Source organism: Leptonychotes weddellii, chromosome 4, assembly GCF_054177405.1.
Source record: "Leptonychotes weddellii isolate Sample4059 chromosome 4, ASM5417740v2, whole genome shotgun sequence".
Lineage (NCBI taxonomy): Eukaryota > Metazoa > Chordata > Mammalia > Carnivora > Phocidae > Leptonychotes > Leptonychotes weddellii.
Genome location: NC_138372.1, coordinates 75,554,719 through 75,576,818, shown reverse-complemented (window position 1 = coordinate 75,576,818; position 22,100 = coordinate 75,554,719). Strand labels below are relative to the sequence as shown.

The window sequence follows — 22,100 nt, the reverse complement described above, 5'->3', positions numbered from 1 at the left end:
CACAATAAGAAAGACAGCAAGAAAGAAGCAAAAACTATACAAAGAAAAGTAACTAAGTAACTTATCTTGAACAAGATTTAAAACAACAAATCCAGTGACTGTTGTAAAAAATTATATGTATAAGATAATTAGTAATAAAGGCAAAATTTCATTATTTATGCTATTAGAACTAGACTATAACACTCCTGTTTTCTTCTTTTCAAACAGAATAAAGTCAGATTATTTTGTGAGGGCTTGCTCTTCACTGACAAGAATGTGAGATTTCTTAATTGACATGGTGCTGCAGTGTCTACCATACTGCATTATTATATTGTGGCTCATAAAACCAGCTCTCAGCCACTATTTGTACAATGGGTACAAATAAATTCACCAGAAAACTCTCCATTCCAAGTACATTAATTTAAACCCATTACTACTTTCAAAAGTAAAACTAGTTTTGATTATAATAATTTACCTACATTTTTCAATTTACCAGTTTTCAGAAAACTAAACCCAAATTTCCTTAAGATGAAGTTTGCTGTTTCTGGAGGGGAGATGGGGGGTGGGGATGGGATAATCAGGTAAAGGGCATTACGGAGGCCATTTGGTATAATGAGCACTGGGTATTACATGCAACTGATGAATCACTGAATTCTACCCCTGAAACTAGTAATACAGTATATGTTAACTTAATTGAATTTAAATAAAAAAATTTTAAAAAGATGAAGTCTACTATGTTATACATTTTACCTATCATTTAAGATGTTAATAGCACTTACAAAATTGTCATGATAGAAAATATGTTGCTTATATGTATATATAAATATAATATTCTCTATATTTTATGCCCTGTATTTTCTATTTTACATATATATTTTACATTTATATTTTATATACTTTATATTTTAATAATGACTCATAATATACATACATTATTCATACAGATTGTGTAGACTGATGTGGACAAAAGCACACTAGAAAAAAAATCAAGAAAATTTAGTTATTCTATCAAGTAGTTATGGGATCTGGGATAAATCACTTAGCCTTGATGGGTTTTGAATTTCCTTTCTATACAATAAGATAGCTAGATAAATTAAAATTCCATTCATCTAGGTTCTGTTACATTTATTTTTACCTATTAATATTCAAAAATATTCTAACCAGTATCTTATGTGTTTATACAGATTTTCCTTTGTCATGATTCACTAAAGAAAAAGTTGTGACTTCAGTTTAATTTACACATACATATATCAAACTAGATTGTAACTGTTCTATTTTTTAAATAATTTAAGTTCTAAAAAATATTAACAAAGGCATATGTTTAAATGTGTCCACACATAACATACAACCACAAACAATATGGTATTACTTGTTTCATATAAAATTGGTTTAAGTTGTAAAATGGAAATCTTTTATCATTTAGTTATACTGACATTACTTTTGTATCACTTACATTTTGTAATAAATTTGACTAAACAGTGCTTTGAGTTACAGAAGGTTTTCCAGAACTAAATGTTCATCTTTTGAAACAAATATGAAGAAAAGCCGTTACTATTACACATTGTATTAGCTGTGATTAAGAGTAAAAATGTAACCTTTTAAAGGCCCAAAGATATATATTACAAAACAGAAACAAGACAGATTTTGCATAAGCATTAATGATTTAATAGACAATGTAACATCTATTTATCTTTTTCAGCAGAATACATTAAACAAGATGGGACATTTTGAAAATAATATTCCAGTCCTTTAACACTAGTAAATTTAGTATCCTATCATTTGCCAGAGTCAACACTAGGAATTATATATTAAAATTAACAAATGAATTCTGGAATATTCAGTTAATGTTATATCAATTGACGAATGAGGAGAAATGGGCATACATTTGCATTAATAATTTTAAATTAATATTTTATTATAGTCTGAACACAGTGTTCAATAATTATTTTGTAGAGGTTTTTTTCATTTTAGTGTTATATGCAGACAAAAGTTAGGGTATTCTGAAAATTAATATACTATCAGGGAAATGGCTTTAGTCAATGATAAGGTATATTACCCAGTACAGTAATTAAAACACCTTGGTCCTGTCAAAGATAGATAGACTGGCAGGACAAATACAGGGTTGAAAATATACCTAAATAAAGGTGAAATTAAATATATGATAAATGTGGCATTTTAGGACAGTGGGAAACTATATTATTCAGCAGATTTGAAATTATTGTCATTTAGAGAAAAAGAAGAAAGTCTGGATTTTTCACTCTTTACACCAAAATAAAAACTTTAACCTCCCTGCTTTATTATATTATGTTACTAGTGACTTTAACTTATTATTTTTATTTAAAAATATACATACTCATTGTAGAAGTAAAGTAATATGGAGATTTCTAAGAAAAATGTTAATAACTTCTCTTCACCCTCCTTCAACCTCAACCAACTGAGGAAACTAAAGTTAAATTATATCCTTCTATGCCATGTTTCCTTATATATAAATTGGATTTTTTTCTAAAGATAATATGTTATTCATATTAATATGCAACTTACTTTTTTCCACTTAATAGAGATATCCCTCTAGGTCAATAAATATAATAATAATATATTTTTAAGAATAGTCTCACAACACTCCATAATATAAATATTAAATGTAAATAAATATTACACATAATATAAACATAAACATATTATACATAAACACAAAATATTAAACATAATACATATTAAAATATAATAAATAATATAAAATACATAATATAAACAGACTAAGCAATTTTCATAATGATGGGCACTATAGCTGTCTCAGGTATTGGCTACTTCAAATGATGCTACAATTGCTACAATAAAATATTGTGTTCCTATATCATTACATGGTGGTATTTTTATTTTTCTAGGAAGAGCACATAATAAAGCACTGTTGGCACAATGGTATATATATTTGTAATTTACAAATATATTTCTACTGTGTGATGCTTATTGTTTCCTTCCAGCTTTAGGAGGTTATTAAACTTCTTAACTTCAACAATCTGATGAGAGAAAAGTGGTTATTAAACTTCTTGACTTCAACAATCTGATGAGATAAAAGTGGTATCCCATCCTTTGATTTACATATCTCTGGCTAATATGGAAGTAAGACATCTCTAATAAGGTTATTAATCATTTGTGTATACCTCTTATGTAACATTTATGACATCTGCCTATGTGTATACTGGTTTAGGTTATTATTTAAATATCCAGGAACACTTTGATAACATAAGTTAATGCATGGTAAAAAAAAAAATCACTTTGTTTCAAGTTGGGTTAGCTTTTATATAAAAATGTGTGTAGTAAAATTTGTTCTCAGATAATTTATAGCTTCCAAATTATTTTTAATTCTTTTTTAATATTTAAAAGTTAGTCCATTTAAAATTTATGTTACATGGCCTAATGGGGGGTTCTTAAAGTAATTTCAAAATTATACCTGACTGATTTTTCAAAGAACCCATCAGTTTCCACTGAATTGAAATGCACTCTTCATTACATATTACATTCTCATATTTACTTGTTTCTTTTTACAGACTTTCATCTGCTCCAGAAAATGTGTATTCCTGTACCAACACTACATGTTGATTATAGAAGCTTTACAGTGAGTTTAAGATCTGATGTGGCAAATCTGTTTTTGTCTTATTTTTCAAAGGTTTCTTTCTTTCATATAGCTTCCCAATTATTATTCCAGTATTTGCTAATCTGGGTTTCAATCAATCTAGACTACCCATTAGATCTTAAATAATTATTGCACTTTTCCACATGTATTGAGAAATAATTATCTGCTACAAGAGTAGATTTAAAAAGGTAAAATTATAGGTAAAATATTTTTAAAAAGCCATCATGAATACATTCATGAGCTGTCATGTCCAAGACTGAAAATGACAAGGCAATAAGACAGAAAAATAAGTGGAATCATCTTAAAGGCATTTGCTAAACCAGGTGAATATTGGATCCCATTTTTAGGTCCTCTGAGAACATAGCAGATATAAATCCCTTGTAAGGAAAAATGTATTCATTGCACTCCCCACAGAATTTCTACATATAAAGCTTCAAAGAAAAGCAGAGTGAGTAAATAAATAAATTAATAAACATATGAAGAAATAAAGCACAATCAGTGGAAGCAGTAGACACTACCAACAGTACAATCAGACAGAGAGAAACTTTAATAGAACTCCCAGAGTATGAAAATGAGTATTTTTATATTATTTAAGGACAGGCTTGGAAAATGAATTAAAAGCTAGCAGAGTTTTTAAAAATACAAAAAACAAAAAAAGATAAGTTAACACTCATGGAGAATAAAGTAAAAAGGTTTAACAGATATCTAATAGGAGCTCCATAAGGAGATGATAGAGTCAATGAGAAATTCCCCCAAATGATGAAAGTCATCAATGCACAGATTCAAGAACTCCAGTGAAAACTAAGCAGGATAAACAAAAAGAAATCCAAACTTAGGGGCGCCTGGGTGGCTCAGTCTGGTTAAACATCTGCCTTTGACTCAGATCATGATCCCAGGGTCCTAAGATCGAGCCCCACGTCAGGCTCCCTGCTCCGCAGCGGAGTCTGCTTCTCTGCCTTCTTCTTCCTCTGCACCTGCTCATGTACTCTCTCACTCACTCTCTCAAATAAATAAATAAAATCTTAAAAAAAAATACAACTTAGATAAATCACTATTCAGTTGAACACTAAAGATAAAAAGATCTTTAAAACAGCTCCCCTCCAAAGACACATAACACTCAAATGAACAATAATTAGGTTTCTATTAATTTTCCAATAACATCAGTACAAACAAAAGTAAACCACTTTCCCATGGCAACTCCAAAATGAAAAAAAAAGATAAGAAAAGGGAAAAAAAATGAAAATTGGCAAAAATGTGAATAAAGCTAATCCAATATTGACTAATAAAGCATAACAATACTATCTTACCAAGTTTTAAAAGGATAAAATTAATAGACAGAAAACAGTATTTTATGACTTAGGGATGAGCTAATTTGAAGTATAGTACTTTACTCTCTACCAGAAGACCCACTCAGATTAACACCCTAAATGACACAGACCCATACTATAAAGCAGCTGTAAAAATTTGAATTCACTCAGTCCTAGAAAAAAACATTTTTCACATTACTCAAATATTGGCATCTCAACTATAAATGAAATTAACACACAAATTCAGAACTATTTATTTAAGCCAAATGGCATATTCAACTCTACATGTTTACCCTCTAAGCGCATAACAGAGTTTTTAAAAGCTGTGTTCTCTTGAGCACCATTTTATGGCAGCAGGGAGGTAAGTTTCTGACAGTCCTCTTAGAAAGAACAGAGGTCCTCATAGTTATCCTTTAGCAAAACAAGTGAGGAAACTAGCCTTGCATACCAAAAGAAATCTTACCACTACCTTTTTATTTTACATATTTAAAATATTCATATTTTCAAATACTATTGGGTAATAAGTTGTGGGCTTCCTAATTTTTTTTTCATCTCCTTATTTCTCGGTCATGATAGTGGGAGAAAACTCAATAGGCTTACATAATAGCCTATGTTTTGGACATTGGTTTCTAGGCATTGGGAAGCCACTGACATTTTTTGAATAAAGCAGTGATATAATTAGAGCTATGTTTTTAGGAAATTATTCTGGAAATGATCAACATTTTACTTGAAAAAGGTATTAAACCACTTAGCCATTGTAATTGAAAAACAAACCCAAGAGGAGGATGAAGTAAATCTATTGAGTGCACTTCTGCTTTGTAACACTTTATCATGGATATGTATGTGTGTGTATATATATGTACAAACATACACATATACACATGAACATATATCAAGATGACTTCTTTTAAATAAAAATATTGTTGTCAATGGTTATCAAATGAATTCTGCTGGTGACATTTTTGTTTCTCCCCTGACTTCTCATCCTTTCAGTGGGTATCTATCAAAAAGAAGAGCTTTACACTGAGTCATTTAGTCAGCTTTCCTCTAATGTGTATTATTAAATTTAGTTATCTAGGTATAAAAGCCACACAAATCTGGGCACACGGATTCTATATAATATACAAATCAGTGGAAAAATCAATGCTTTACAATTTGACAGAAACTTTTGAAAAGAGAAAGTATCTCTATTGCTTAAAATAAAGCATCATGAAACGAAGGAACATTTTGAAAAACAGTCATTCTTTTTCACTACATTTATAGATCAACCTCATGCATTCTGATATAAAGTACTGTTTTTTTTCCCAAAGGAAAGCTATCAAGAAACATAACCCAGTAGTCACAGTTTGATGACTCTGAAACGTGTACTTCCGATTGGGAGATACAATTGCAAACAACAGCCTGCATGTACGAAACAGAGAAAAACTGACTGAGGAGGTACAATAGAATTGAGTGTACCTTTGAAAACTAGAGCTGTAATCCAGTTTGTAAGAAAATAAAGAATGGAAGTATTGGCCTAAACTCCCTGAATCACAGAAACCTAACACAATATAATACAAGTGACATCCTTTTCTCAAAGAGGCACAGGCTCATTGAGTCTGGCGATTCAATTACCCTCTCAACCTGGAAAGAATCCCCCTCCTGAGTTGAGGTCCAATGGCAGAGCAATGTGGGAGAGCCTACATTGTACACAGCTGGTAAATATCTAAAAAGCTGCAGGCTTTAAAGAACAAGAATCTCTGACCTTTTATGATTACTTCAGTGATTCTTCCACAAAATACTACTTAACGATACAGTTCCCTAAATGCCTGGCAAAAGATCACATTTTCAATTAAATGTCTCCAACTATCTTCTCTTCATATCAAAATCCGTTTAAATATATAGCTAAGCAGAACGCTTCATTAGGCAGTAAAGAATACAGACAAATTAATGAAACAGAAAGTTTTCCTAAAATAGAGATGATTCTGATCTTGCTTAGACATTTTATAAACTTCTCAAAGAATACCATTATTCCCTTTAGCTTTTTTTTTTCCTATAAATTTGTATAGACCTTGAATGAATGGGGTATACACTAATTAGAATTACAATATCACCACTGAATTTTGGAATATCTAGGGGACATTTAGCTAGCATGGATCATAACTGTAATATCTTCTCATGCTTGAAGTCAAGAGTGCTACCTTGGAAATAATTTTAGCCAAAACACTTCAGCCTTCAAACTTCAGACATTTGGTTTCATTCCATTTCTATGAAGTCATTATTAAACAAAAAAGATTTCACATGTAAGTTTCACATGATTTATTTATTTTTACATATAAGACAAAGGTCTTTGATGATAGATGTTTGGGATAATATAAAGTTAATAATGAGGTCCCTTCCTAAACTAGAACTCATCTTCTTAATTACAAAACAAATATAAAGCATTGGTGATTTTCTACTATGCATGGGATTAAGTCTCAAATATTGAGCATAGAATGACAATATTTTCACAACTGAATCCCAGTCTAATTGCTTTCTCTCTTTCCCATCACTTTTTTTTTCTGTAGTCTAGGCCCTACCCTAGCCACACTGGAGTTACTATATTTGCCCAAACTTGTCACATACACACTCACATTGCTGCCTTTGCCCATGCTGAATACTCTTCCTGGATTGCACAGATTGCAGCACCAGCTACATCCAATATGGTTAAGGTGTTCTTTTTTTTTTTTTTTGTATCTGTTTTTACTCATAAATTATGAACTCTTAAAAGGCAGGGCCATAGCAGGAACCCAATACAGTCACTGTGTTTGGTACATAGAAGCTACTCAATAAATAATAACAGCTACAAAAACAGTAAGCCCTTGTATAATATTTACCATACTTAATGTAGAGGGAAATTAATAACTCCACATCAACAAAATATTTGTTAAATAATGACTATGTTGGTCGCATACAAGAATTATTTCGTTTATACCACAACCTTGTAAGACAGATACTTTGTTTCATAAATAATTTTCCCTGGGTTCACAATAAGTGTTCAATCTAAATATTTAACCTAGACTTAAAATCCTAATGAATATGTCCATGTAGATTAATACTATACCATATACCTAAGTAATAACATTAATTCTTTCGAAATCCTAAAACTATAGAAATGCACCATTTTTCTCCTAAAAATATTTTTTTTAAATAATTGACATTGAGAAATGATCTTTATAAAAAAGCTGGTTGTTGAAGGAGTACTTATGGGATTTGTACAGCATTTTAGAACATAAGCGTCAAACACTGTGAAAAGAAGGATTCTCTGCATCCTTTTGGGAAGACTTCCTTCAGCTTTTGCCCATTTGCCAAAGCATCAGACACGTGGCTAAGAGCTCGCAATACTCCTTTCACAAACAAAAGATACAATTAATTAATTATTCAATCAAGCATTCACTTAGTGAATGAAAAACTGGGCTTATTCTCACATTAGTTTAAAAAAAAGATTAAAATTCCTTTTGTTCAAAAAGGAATATAAAAGCTCATAAAAGCCCATTGTCTATTTTTTGGTCTTGGTGTTTTTTGGTTATAACTCTTATCTAGTCTCTGTGATTTATTCCAAATCTTAAACAAATTAACTGAACTTTAGCAACAGGGAAAAGTCCATTTCCTTTATGTGTCTCAGTGTGCCAGACTTAATACCAAAACATATCTTAAAACAAAAATATTTCACAAATTTGAAATGTGTTTTGTTAATCAGTGACAGTTCCTATCTAAGCATTTAGCAAGCTTAAACTACAGTCAATCTATTCAGTGAGTGCCTTGGATTAAAAAATCATTAATTTCAACAAAAACTAATTTTTAAGTCAGTAAACAATGAATATGCATTTTTCTAAAAATTATATCACAACTTGGAAGAGACTAATTAACAAAATGTACCACATTTTTACATGCCTATAGAAATCATATCTTCAATACTTCACCCAATTTACTAAAACAAGCTTTATGCTTTAATCACAGGTCATACTAGGTAGATACCAAGATCAAGTGCTGTTATTTTCATTTGCAGAGCTAAATCTGAATTTACCTTGTTTGCAATACTTGTGATGAATGATTTGATATCTAGATTGGTTGGACAGCTCTTCTGACAGGGGGCATCTACACATTTCAGGCACCTAAGGAATAAAATGACCAGATTAAAGAAACTATAAAGTAACTGAGATAATATTCTATATATTCTGTACCCGATACCCATTCAAAGTTAGTGTCTAGTAAGGACAAATAAAATAGTGCTATTTTTTTAGGTATAAAATCTTTTGTTAAGCAGGAAATATAGAGCATCTGTGTTTCATTTTTTGTACACCTTCTGAGATGCATAAAATAGCACCACTCAGGTTAACTGCCCATCCTTTCCATGTTCCTCCTAGAGATTAAGAGGACTATACTTATTTAAGATACATCATTTACTCATTTACTAAACCGGTCTTGTTTTGACCTCTAACTAAACTGACAATGCTTAGAGAATGCAGTCTTTTATGATAAAAGTTTTGTATGCCTTTACACCAAAATTATTATACGAACACAAAAGCAAAGTCTCTCTCATTTTACCACTCGTTACATCTTTCTTCCTCTCCTCATGCCTCCCACTTTGTCTCCCACCTTTACTCTCTCCCTCCTTCTTTCCCTCCCATCATCTCTCCCTCCCTCCAATTTTCTGATGTTTTTTAACCTACAAACTATTCACATGGCAACTGGGCTTTGTAGTACATACTTCAATGCATAGTCCAGATCCACCCCCTTCCAGAACGAAGCATTTATTCCCCTGCTGCTGCGCCCTCAGCCAAAGAGAACAGGCTTAACCAAGGTCATGTCCTCTTTCCAATGGCAGGCTGCTTCTAATTACAGGTCAATGAAGAGGTTAGAGGCCCAGTACCTTTTTTTTTTTTTAAAGATTTTATTTATTTATTCATTAGAGACAGAGAGAGAGAAGCAGAGGGAGAAGCAGGCTCCCAAGGAGCAGGGAGCCCGATGCGGGACTCGATCCCAGGACCCTGAGATCATGACCTGAGCCGAAGGCAGACGCTTAACCATCTGAGCCACCCAGGTGCCCGAGGCCCAGTACCTTTGCCCAGACTTGGGAACAAGTCTGCAGAGACCCTGCACCCTTTATTATGGCTATCTGTCCAATCCTGATTCCTTCACTCTTATACAAATGTTGATCTTCTAATAAACTTCCTGTGTACTAATCTCATTTCAAAATCTGCTTCCTGGGGAACTGGCCAGAGATAGGTTCAAACTTTAGTGTGTCTAAGAACCAGCTTGATAAATGTCACAGTTTCCACAGAGGAGCCCCTCCTCAGTCTGAGTTATTGGCCTGGGAATTTGTATTTTTTGGGGGGAGACTTTGAGGTGATCTGATATACATGGTTGGTTCTATAGAGCAAGTTTAATTACTACATCAGGACTGAAACCACAGGCTGGAACGGTCCTTAGTTTGCACATTAATGTGTGTTATTTATTTATCCACTTAAGAAATATCTAATGAGCCCCTGTTACATGGCAGAACCTGGGATATGAGGATATAAAACTGATAAACAAGACCACCATGGTCCTGCTCTCAAGCACCTTGCAGTTTGGAGGAAGTTCACATGTATAAAAGGCAATGGTAGTTGTTAATGTGAATTTGGGTGAAAAGAGCATCCTAAGGGAATATTTAAGAGGAACAATAGTGCTGGAGGGAGAGAAGCAGAGAAAGCTCATTGGAAAGAGTAATACTCAAAGGGAAGATTTCAGAATGAATGGGCACGAGGGAAGTGGAAAAGGATGGGATTTGGAGTGCAAGGTCACTCAAGAGAATGACCCAATATGTGCCCAGGCCTGGAAAACATGAAAAGGTACATAAACTAATCCAGGTTGGTCGGTCACACAGTGAGAACAGGAGTAGAGAAGAATTAGGCTGGAGATCTAAAACTTAAAGATACACCACTGCTCAGTGACAAAGGTGACTAGCTAGCTCATTTTCTATCTACTTCCATGTGTAAAGACCTTGCTTCATTTCCTTGAGAAAACAATACCGGTCTCCTTGTCATTCTTTTGTGAGTAGGAGAGTCCTCGTCATTGTCTGAACCAATTTCTCAGCACCTAATTAATATCTTGTTTTTAAATCTGATCTCTTTTCTCTGGTTTGTGCCCTTAGCCTTCTCTCTAAATTAAATTTTACACAATGAGTACCGAAGGCTTTTCATAATCAATTGTCCTCTCTGAAATGTAGTCATTAAACCTCTCCCCTATCATTTCTCTAAATGCCATTGTTAGATTCACATCTATCATTTAGTTGAATTCCTATCTTCTCATACTCATGATTTTTCCCCTAAAACACTGTCACTGAGTTCAAAAAGAAATTCTTGAAAGTGTAATCAGCAGCATACATTGCACAACAGTGCAAACAGAGCATAATGCATGGTCTATTTGGTCTATGATGTTGAAATGAGGTGATATTATATGTGTTATCTTCACATGGATAAATATGTTGAACATTATTAGTGATTTGAAAGGATCTCTTATGATGTAGTAAAATAAAATAGCTAAAAATTTAGCAAATAATACGCCAATATCTTCTAATTCATTTAAAAAAGTCATTTCAACAGTTTTAAAACTATTTGGCAATTCACAGTAATAAAGCAACAAATGTACTTATTTTTCATTGTGTATGCGTGTGTGTGTGTGTGTATGTATTTATAAGTATACATATGTGTATCCATCTCTGTACATGTGTATATATATCATATTTATATCATATAGATTCTGCTTATCCCTAATGAAGTCACAAGTTTTCTGCTTTTCTTTTTTCTAACACCCATCTTGAATAATAAGGCAATTAAAAAATAAAGTTATATTGTCAGCAGATATGAATGAGCCAAATTAATGCACAGTGTATTTCCCTGTTCTTCTAGAGAAATCTTAAATTCAACACAAACAGATTCACTTAACAGCACTGACAATGTAAGGATTTTTAGTTGTGGTTATTAAGCCTCTTTACCAAATAATTCCCTTTTTATTATTGAGCTAGTTCACAAATAACAGCTGTTGGAAATGTCAGATGTTAATGAGGCAGGGCAATGCAAACCTGAATTGTAGCATTCTTTTTTTTTTTTCCTTTGGTGCCATGAATATGCCAGAATGGGCAGACTCTGATAATAATACCATCTTGCAATTCTCTAAGCGCTCTGCAGACTAAAGTGCATCAGGCTGCCATTAATCCCACTTATCACTCTGACAGCTCAGTAATTACACTACTGCTATAGCCAGGTAGTCCTAATAAAATATCAACCACTGCACTGGAATGCATACTGGTGAGATGTTTTATTAAACTTGGGCGGGGGGGGGAGGGTTGATCATCAAGTGACATTAGTGTTGACCTATTTTTCTATTTGACAATAAATTATCCTTTGACCATGCCATAATAGATATTACAGAGTGCATTTACTGTACCAAATCAGAAAGGTACTGCATTACAATGATGTAGGCAAATGGTGTAAATAAAATAGCAGAAATGCATGTCAGAATGTTATTACCTAAATTGCTTTAAATGATTGATACCATGAAAAATCACAGACACAGTACTTAGGGGAATATGTCAACAATTATTGTAAACCACAGTTCTACATAAATTTTCCTTAGAAGTAACATTTAAATTACACTTGTTTTTATCTTCATTCGTTTAATTCCCCTTTTATGTTTCAAAGTTACTCTGTTATAATGCAGTTTATTTTTAAATGCATTGTAAGAGCCAAAAGTTAATTCAGATAAACAATTATGTAATACTTTAATCCCCAAATAATTATATTTATACTAAAAGAAGTATATTAGATTATTTTTTAAGCAATGAAACATCTTAGATTTATTAGTGATAAACTTTTTTCATTTCCACATTTAATAGAGAGCATAACAATGGATTTCATTAAAAGCAAAATATAGAATCCTTAATACTATTAATCCTTCATGATTCAACATGACCATAAAAAATGTATGAAAACTTTAGTACTGCTACTTAAGGGACAAAAACTATTAGAGATATACAGATCTTTCTCCAAGGAAAGAGAGCCATGATTCCTCTCCCCAAATCCTAGTGAGGCTGGACAGTTTTACTCCATGGCATAACACCAGAAAATATTATAGTAAGTCATGAAATGAACAGCATTTCATTCTTCACACATCTGAAAACAGATGCCTGCTTCTTCTATTGTTAAGCATCCAGAGCAGCTGGAATTGTAACCTATGCTTATTAAAAGAATTTTCCAATCCATGAGTTTAAATAACAATTTCTTCCTCAGTTAAAAAAAATCACACAAATCTGTATGGAAACCTTAAAACATCATGTTGCATTGTCTTTGTTTTTTTGCTAGACTTTGGTTCAATCAAGTTAGCACTGTCTGATCAGGCTATGATATAATCTGTATTAGTCTATATGTAATAAAATTAGGCAAGTTAGTATTTACAAGAAAAAAATATTTTCCTAATATTGATGTTGTATTGCTTCAGATCTTTCATGTTTAGTACCTTTGTTTGGAAGGTCTAACTAACTGAAATGTAGCAGAGAGGTATAGGATCTGACTTCCCTACCCTATAATAACCAGAATAGGTGAATACATACACTAATATCCTACCCCACTTTGGCAATATTTCTACTGAAACAGCACAGAATTGAATGGAAGGAGTGTAAATCAGGGTAAATGGGTTAGGGGCACTTGGGTGGCTCAGTCAGTTAAGTGTCTGCCTTTGGCTCAGGTCATGATTCCAGGGTGCTGGGATTGAGCCCTGCATAAGGCTCCTTGCTCAGCTGGGAGCCTGTGTCTGCCTCTCCTCCCTGCTCATGTGCTCTCCATCTCTGTCTCTCTCTCTCAAATAAATAAAATCTTAAAAAAAAAAAGGAAGAAAGAAAGAAAGAAAGCGGGGGGGGGGGGCGGTTAGAAGTGTCTAACACAAGTCTGAGTTCCACACCTTACAATCCTTGTACCAGATCCCATCACAACAGAAACACCCAAGAAAGACAGTTGGTATCTTTAAAACATGATGAGACTAATTCAATGTTCTGATACATTAAACAGTCAAGAGCAATTCCTAGATTCTAATAATTCTCTCCACTTCTCTCAATATTCAATTAATAGCCTTTCCTACATTCTTTCTGATTGTGTTTCTCTGATTACACAACAGATTGTTACTAGCTCAGGGGTATGTGGCACTAATTTTAAATATTCCTAATATGCATCCTGGCCCAGCTTGTACATTCTGCTTGGCTGGGAAACTATGGCAACATTGTGAAAAGTAAACTGAATTTTTTATGCTGTGCACCATTCTGCCTTGGTGATGCTGAACCAATGATGTTCATGTTTTAAGACTTTTAATATTTATTTGAATTTATAGGTTAACACCAAAACATAATTTTTAAATAGAGCTATTTACCTATTAGAAATTTCCATTCACCTGGGCGCCTGGGTGGCTCAGTTGGTTAAGCGACTGCCTTTGGCTCAGGTCATGATCCTGGAGTCCTGGGATCGAGTCCCGCATCAGGCTCCCTGCTCAGCGGAGAGTCTGCTTCTCCCTCTGACCCTCCCCTTCTCATGTTCTCTCTATCTCATTCTCTCTCTCAAATAAATAAATAAAATCTTTAAAAAAAAAAAAGAAATTTCCATTCATATGTGGGTGCTTCCAGACAATTCAAAACAAGCAAGATTTAAAACAGTACACAATTCATATAATTGACACTCAAAATATCTTGCTGGATGATCATGGTCATGAGTCTGGGAATAAAACATAGTTAAAAACTTTTCTACAATATTTCTGTGGTCTGTATCTGAGAATTATTGGTTTTCTCAGATACTAATGGTTAAAAAAAGTATCTTTTACACTTTTTGCATACTTTGAATTGAATGGAAGGACTTAGGTTAAATTTTGATACTCACTTTTGATCTTCATATATAACTGGTTCTTAAAAATTAATAAGATTGCTTTTACCTCCACTTCATACATGAGAGTATTGAGGCTCCAGAAATCTCCCAGAAGCATAATAAGACCAGTGGCCAAGGCAGCCGAGGAAACTACTAGAACACATTTACCATCTTACACCCAGGACTATCCCATTCACGTATGAAGACAGGTGAGCATTTTAAAAGGTGATGTTCTACTGACTTTATCTCTTCCCAACATCACTGCCTCCTTGCCAGAGTAATTTGAAGACTGAGAAAAAAGCAGTTTAGAAGTCACAGCTAGGAAAAGGCTACAGTATCCTCTCTCCTGGAGTCCCATTTTAGTTTAAGAAAAAAAAGTAAAAGGTCTCCTCAAGAAGCTTCTCAAGTCAAGATGAAAATATGAGGGTTTTACGGTATCATATGATTTCAAAGGCTTATACAATCTTAGTAGTCATTGAGGCACTAATTCCTAAAATTAGGACGCTAATTTTATTACATTTTAAATAACTTTGGAATAGACAGTTGTTATTAGATAGTTTTTAAACATGTTTTGATTTAAAAAAAATAAGTATGCTATAAAAACCTCAACAGTATAAGAAGCCACAAACTCATGTACATCTTGTCCTGTGAGCAAATAAAATATTTCCATAAAAACTTCGTGCCTATCACCTTCGGAACATTTTTAAACATACTGTCTTATTTTACTACATAAAGAGAGTATCATCGTGATACCTGAGGATGCTGCTCTTAAACTTAGATTTTTCTCTTTCTTACAAGAGAAGATGTGACAAAGATGTGACTTGAAAATAAGTTTTTGTTGTGCACAGGTGGAACAAAAAGGATGTGTACCTTAATAACTGCAGGAAGATTCACTGAAAGAAAATAAACACACCCTTCATACATGCAGAAGATAAAACTAAGTAGGTCTGAAAAGAGAAACGAGTCTAACTAAAGGAAGTAGGGTCAATCCTGAAGGCTTTCGGAATCCGCTGGGGCTTCTCAGATATCAGAAACAGAAATACTAAATAATAAGGTAAGGTTTAAATAACAATACTAAACAACAATTCTGCAGTGCGTAAAAAAAACAAGGTTTATTTGCCAAATGTGTAGTACTGATGATAATTATGCTGGGACTTAGAGGGGAGAATGAAATCAATGCAGGTTGCAGCAGTGAGGGAAGAGTGCCCCCCATTTCCAATTTCACTCTGTTACCAATTTAAGAGTGCAAGATCATACTTACAACTGAATTGTTGAAATGGAATAAAAAATAAATTACTGCAACTATTAGAAATAATATTATACATTCATGTTTATATATATCTATAATACAGAAACAGTTACAGTAAAGCCAATGAATTAAAAAAAAACATAAAAATATTTTTGAAATGTTTTTCTGCCCAGGAGACATCTAGGCATTAAAACCTGTGATATAATTTGATCCCTGTCACTTGCAGCTACAACAGAGGTAGACTTTAATCAAGAAAACCAGAGAATATCTTTGATAAAAACTCTGCTTTATGTCCTGGAGGGATGGTCTTCCTGGCAACACTCTCTTAGGAAACCACTCTTTATCCATCTTAAAGATGGTGGGAATTGAGAATACTTAAGGACATTGAGGAAGATGGCTGGATTCAAGAAGAAGATAAAGAGCGTTCTCTGTCTTGCAGTAATGAGACAGTGATAAGCCAGGTACCTAGGATAGGGCTCCTTGTAAAATCTGGCTATACTAAATATAGCCAGCATAAATAAGTCTGAATTTATACACACATACACACACACACACACACACACACACACACACACACATACCTAGACTTATATACATACTAATATTAAATGCTCAAATGTGCTTGTTAATCCATAGCCTTAAAATGTATTAACTGAGAAAACATAGAATACATGTTAAGAGAACATGTTAAGAGAATAGGCTCTGGTGCTTGATTTTAATTACTGACTTCACTTTATTGGTTTTATGACTTTAGGTAAACAACTTAAAATTCTCTGGGCATCAGCTTCCTCATATGCAAAGGGAGACAATAATTTGTACCTCAGAAGTTTATTGTGAGAATTTTTTAAAAATTATAATTCACACTAAATAGTATGTACTTCTTTAGTTACTTGACAGACTTTCTTATACTCCTTAAAATGCTCTGAAAGTTATATGGTATTTTCTCTAATGTGGAAGGACTCAGTTAAGAGTCATAGCATAATGTTTTACTGCTACTTACATACATTAAAGTGGGTATCTGACAAACATAAATATATGCATTAAGTCTTCATTTTCCTCTTATGAGTTTTCAAAAGGAGAAATTATTTCTCTATCAGGAGAATCAGAGAAGCCTTCTTTGACAGAGATACTTATGCTAGGGCTGCAGCAAGAGTAGGATTTTACCATGTGTAGATGAGTAGACCAGAACATAGTATCAAGAGAATCAGAGAAGCCTTCTTTGACAGAGATACTTATGCTAGAGCTGCAGCAAGAGTAGGATTTTACCATGTGTAGATGAGTAGACCAGAACTTAGTATCAAGAGCAAGTTAGTATCAAGAGCAAGCGTATGTGCTGCATCTCTGCATGCCACACAGCAGCTACTACTGCACTATGTACATGTCAGGTGGCCGATAAAGTAGAATGAGTGAATGAATGGATGAAAGGGATGACGGGAAAAGAAACTCTGTCACCTAATGCAACCAAAAAAAAAAAAAGACTATAGGTTCATCTGGGGCAGAGACTATAATTCATCTTTGGTTCTCGATATCTATGCTAGCAGTTGGCACATACATATTTGCTCATACATGTTTATGGAAAACTCCTACAAGTCATTACATGTCCTCAGAAATCAAATCCCCAAAGCATATGCCAATCTCATCAGTGATCCAAAGCTATTTATACAGAATCCTTTCTTCTTAGGGCTTCTGGTTGTTTCTCCATGCTAACGGTGTGAGGTAAAAATAATCTCCTCCTAAAAATTAGTTAAATTCTAAGATGACAGGTTGAACTACAAAAATATACTGAAAAGTTTGGGGCATCTAGGTAGCTTAGTTGGTTAAGTGCCTGCCTTTGGCTCAGGTCAATCCCAGGGTCCTGGGATAGAGCCCTGCATCAGGCTCCCTTCTCAGTGGGGAGCCTGCTTCTCCTTCTCCAGCTTCCCCTGCTCGTGCTTTCTCTCTCCCTCTGTCAAATAAATAAAATCTTTTTTAAGATTTTATTTATTTATTTGAGAGAGAGAATGAGATAGAGAGCATGAGAGGGGGGAGGGTCAGAGAGAGAGGCAGACTCCCTGCTGAGCAGGGAGCCCGACGCGGGACTCGATCCCGGGACTCCAGGATCATGACCCTAGCCGAAGGCAGTCGCTTAACCAACTGAGCGACCCAGGCGCCCTAAAATCTTTTTTAAAAAGCCAATATACTGCAAAGTTTGAAAATGCCTATATCCTTACTAAAGGTGTAACTTATAGTTGAGCAAGTGTCTAAGGAATGCAAATTGTTAAATATGAGAATCTATGTGATGAATGATGCTTTCCTTCATTCCTGCTCCACACATTATCTCCTAGTACTTCCGTATTTTCAGTGCCTATGTTAGGCATATTTCTCAGTTCCTCTTTTCTTTTTCTTTCTTTCTTCTTCTTTTTTTCTTTTTTTGGTTGTCAAATGATCCTTTATTGAAATATTTTTCCTTTGTAGTTCGTAATTAGCTGGGCATTCCACTGCACCACTGCTGATGTCATTTAGGATGTCATGGAGGATGGTGGCCATCAACACTGCAGCCCACAGGATCTTTTTAATGGTTCTCTGGCTAAAGATCGGTGCTGCATCTGTTGGGCAACATTGACAATATCATCAAAAGTGGTATTTCCACTGTTCTTAATGTTTTTCTGCTTCTTTCTGTCTCTTGGTGGTTCCTTGAGGGCTTTGATAATCAGAGCTGAGGCAGAAGGTACCACTTGAATCTGGGCATTAAGGGGGCATGTGATGTGATGAACACTCAGTGTTATATGCAACTGATGAATCATTGAACACTACATCTAAAACTAATGATGTACTATATGTTGGTTAATTGGATTTAAATAAAAAAAAAAAATCTGGGCCTGTCTGTTCAGAATGGTCAGTTTCACTGTAATCCTCAGACTCTTCCAATCACCAGTTGTCTTGGCAATGTCATCACCAAAGTTTTTTGGAGACAGACCAGGGGCCGATCTTCAAGGCCACGGCAGAGCTGGCACTGACTTCCCCATTGGTGCACCTATGGTTCACCGGGGTCAAATTCAGGCAGCATGGTGGAGGCAGCTGGTGTCGGGATTTATGAACCTGGGTTCAGGACTACCAAAGACAGTTGCACCTTCCGCCTCTGAGCCGAGTCGAAAGCCAAAAGCTCCCCCTTCCTCTTTTCAATTGCTGCCATCTGGTGAGGTGGTAACACATAATTTCTTATCCTCCAGGGTAGGATAGCACTTTCCCCTGACAAAATATACTGTCTATGTACAAATATGGTCTTTCCTTAAGTAACAATTTATAATTAATAAAATACCTATATTTATATGTCACTTTAATTTGAATAAGTTTTTATACATATGACTACATACATCCATAATACACTTTAGTTAGCATGTAGCCATTTTCAAAAACCCAAGTCTCTCAATACATTTTGTAGTCCAAACATACCATTTTTAATTTAACTACAACAAGCTGTGTATATTTCTTCCAAACCAGCATACTGTTGTTCACCACAACTGTGGTTCCTCTCACATTCCAAACAGCTGTTAGATGATGCTCTATATACTTTTGATCCTTTACAGACCTTAAATGGAACTGGGTGACAGTCCTGACTGTTTTTATTACAGCTTTCCTGCTACTCAATAATCTTATTTTATGTGGATTATTTCCCCACTAGTGTCATAACTCTTTGATTTATATTGAGGATCTTCCCAGGCTTTTTAGAAAAAAGACATTATTTTTTATAACATATCCATATGCTGTGCAAATTATCTTCTTAAATTTTAATATCAGTGAAGCCCCTCTATGAAGGTAACCAAAAGATAATATATATATATTAGTCATAGATGCTCTAAAAGTAAACTTTCCAGTAAATTTCAAAACTGAAGATACTGTATATTTTATGACTTATTTGAAGGCATTTTCAGAATAATATAACAATAATAGCAAAACTAACAGATTTCTATCTGATTTCTAATAAAGATATAAAAGAGAAACAAAGTCCAATAATTTAATCAACACATAAGTTATTTATTATGATATGATTCCTAGATTTATATGATATGTTGACTATGAAAAAATATCTGTAAATATGTAAACCTACTTAAGGGCAGTGGGCTAAGATCTGAGATAGATTTAACTTCATACAATGTTATACTACTTGAATTTTTTTTGCAATGGGCAAGCATAACATGTAATTAAAAAATTAACATACTTTGATGTTGACTGGCACTAAAATCACAATATCCTATGTAATTTTAATTTTTTTAATTTTGGCCATCTGAATCGACCAGGCAAAAACAAACCCATGATGCTCCCATATTCTCTTTCCTCTCCCTGAAAACTCCAAAAGTCTTATGAAAGATCCAGGTAAGAGTTTTAATAAGAGTTTTAACAATGGAAAATACTTCTGAGTATCTGATGGTTCACAAAAGTGAACAGAACAAAGGGTCAGGTTTCATCAAATAAATAATGGGTAAGTGACAGCACAGTGCTGAAGGGACTCATTACATTGTTAAAACAACAGTAGAATAAAATATTTGGCCTTAAAATAATATTATATCATTCACCAATAATAGAATTTATAAACAAATTTATATAAATCTTAGCTATCTAGATATTAGAGCAGAGCAGGAATAATTCAACTCAAAGTTACTTATTAAAAAGCCACTGTGTTGGGGCGCCTGGGTGGCTCAGTTGTTGAGCATCTGCCTTTGGCTCACATCATGATCCCCGGGTCCTGGGATGGAGTCCCGCGTCAGGCTCCCTGCTCCGCGGGAAGCCTGCTTCTCCCTCTCCCACTCCCCTGCTTGTGTTCCCTCTCTCGCCGTTTCTCTCTCTGTCAAATAAATAAAATCTTAAAAAAAAAAAAAAAGCCACTGTGTTCTAAGTTTGTGCTGCTGAAGGGAAGGATTTACTGAAGCTTACTTGAAGATGGTGACTTAAAAGTATACTGGAATTACTTCATGTAAAAGAGATCTGTCTAGACTTATTTTTCTTCTTTGTAAGTGCAAGAGTGGCTGTAATATTTCAGGTGCTGGGAGAAGAGATTTGGAGAGCAATAGCCAGATCTGGATTTTCTTCCTGTTGGAACTATTCAGTTTCATGTGTGGAACCGACACAAATTTATCTAAAAGTTTTCCTCCATAAAAATGATGCCACTTCCCCCTTTTCAAAAAGTAAAACACGCCCCTGCATACATTTAAATTAAATTTAAATATTCATTCCTAATCAAACCCTATGCTGATTACCCTATGTAAAAGAAAAATGTATTTTCCACAATTTTTTTAAAAAAGATCACGACATCTTCCTGCTTAGACGAGAGTTTTTCACAAAATGATCTTTAAGCATTGGCTCCTGCCTGCTTTATTCCTACAGTTCCATCTGCAACACTTGCCCCACTCTAGAACTCTGTATTTCTGTGAGCACATCAAGTCATTTTTCACCCTCCATGCACTCCAGTATGTTCTTTCCCTGCCTCAGAAAACACTTCAAGCTTGCTTCAGAATTCAGTTCAGGTGTCTCTCATGGAGCTCCCTGGTTCTTGCCATTCTATTCTCCCAAAACACCCTGTGGGTTCCTTTATCAAAGCAATTATCACATTGGAATGCAATGCTGATTGACTTTCCTGGTGTCTCTCCGATTTCCTCTTCCAGTGAGAAAAATGGTTGGGTTCCTTTATCTTTGCTATTGGTTTGCTTGGAAATAGATTAATTTGAAATTGGATGAAAAAGACAGCCAGAATTTCGGTAATACCCCAGTTACTGCTGTTAATGTTTAGAAAAAATACATTTTTAAATAACTATTCTTCAAACTTACGTAAATAATAAATACCTATAATGAAAAAAATGTTTATATTTGGTTTAATTTATTGAATAAATACTTATGTAAGAGTTACTGTATGCTAGCACTATTCTATATGTTTTAAAAATATTAACTCATTTAATCTTCATAATCACTCAATGAGGTAGATATAAATATTAACTCACTATATCTTTATAAGAACCCAATGGGCTACGTACTGTTGTTATTCTCATTTTAAC

The 22,100-nt window shown here is 34.0% G+C and overlaps 1 protein-coding gene across 1 annotated transcript in view; it reads left to right on the top strand.

Moving 5' to 3' along the window:
- DPYD (dihydropyrimidine dehydrogenase) overlaps nucleotides 1–22,100 on the top strand; it is a 741,385-nt gene that overhangs the window by 149,579 nt on the left and 569,706 nt on the right. Inside the window, exon 3 of the mRNA XM_081817099.1 lies at nucleotides 16,430–16,535. Coding sequence (XP_081673225.1) covers nucleotides 16,430–16,535 — 106 coding nt within the window. The remainder of the gene's footprint in view (nucleotides 1–16,429; nucleotides 16,536–22,100) is intronic.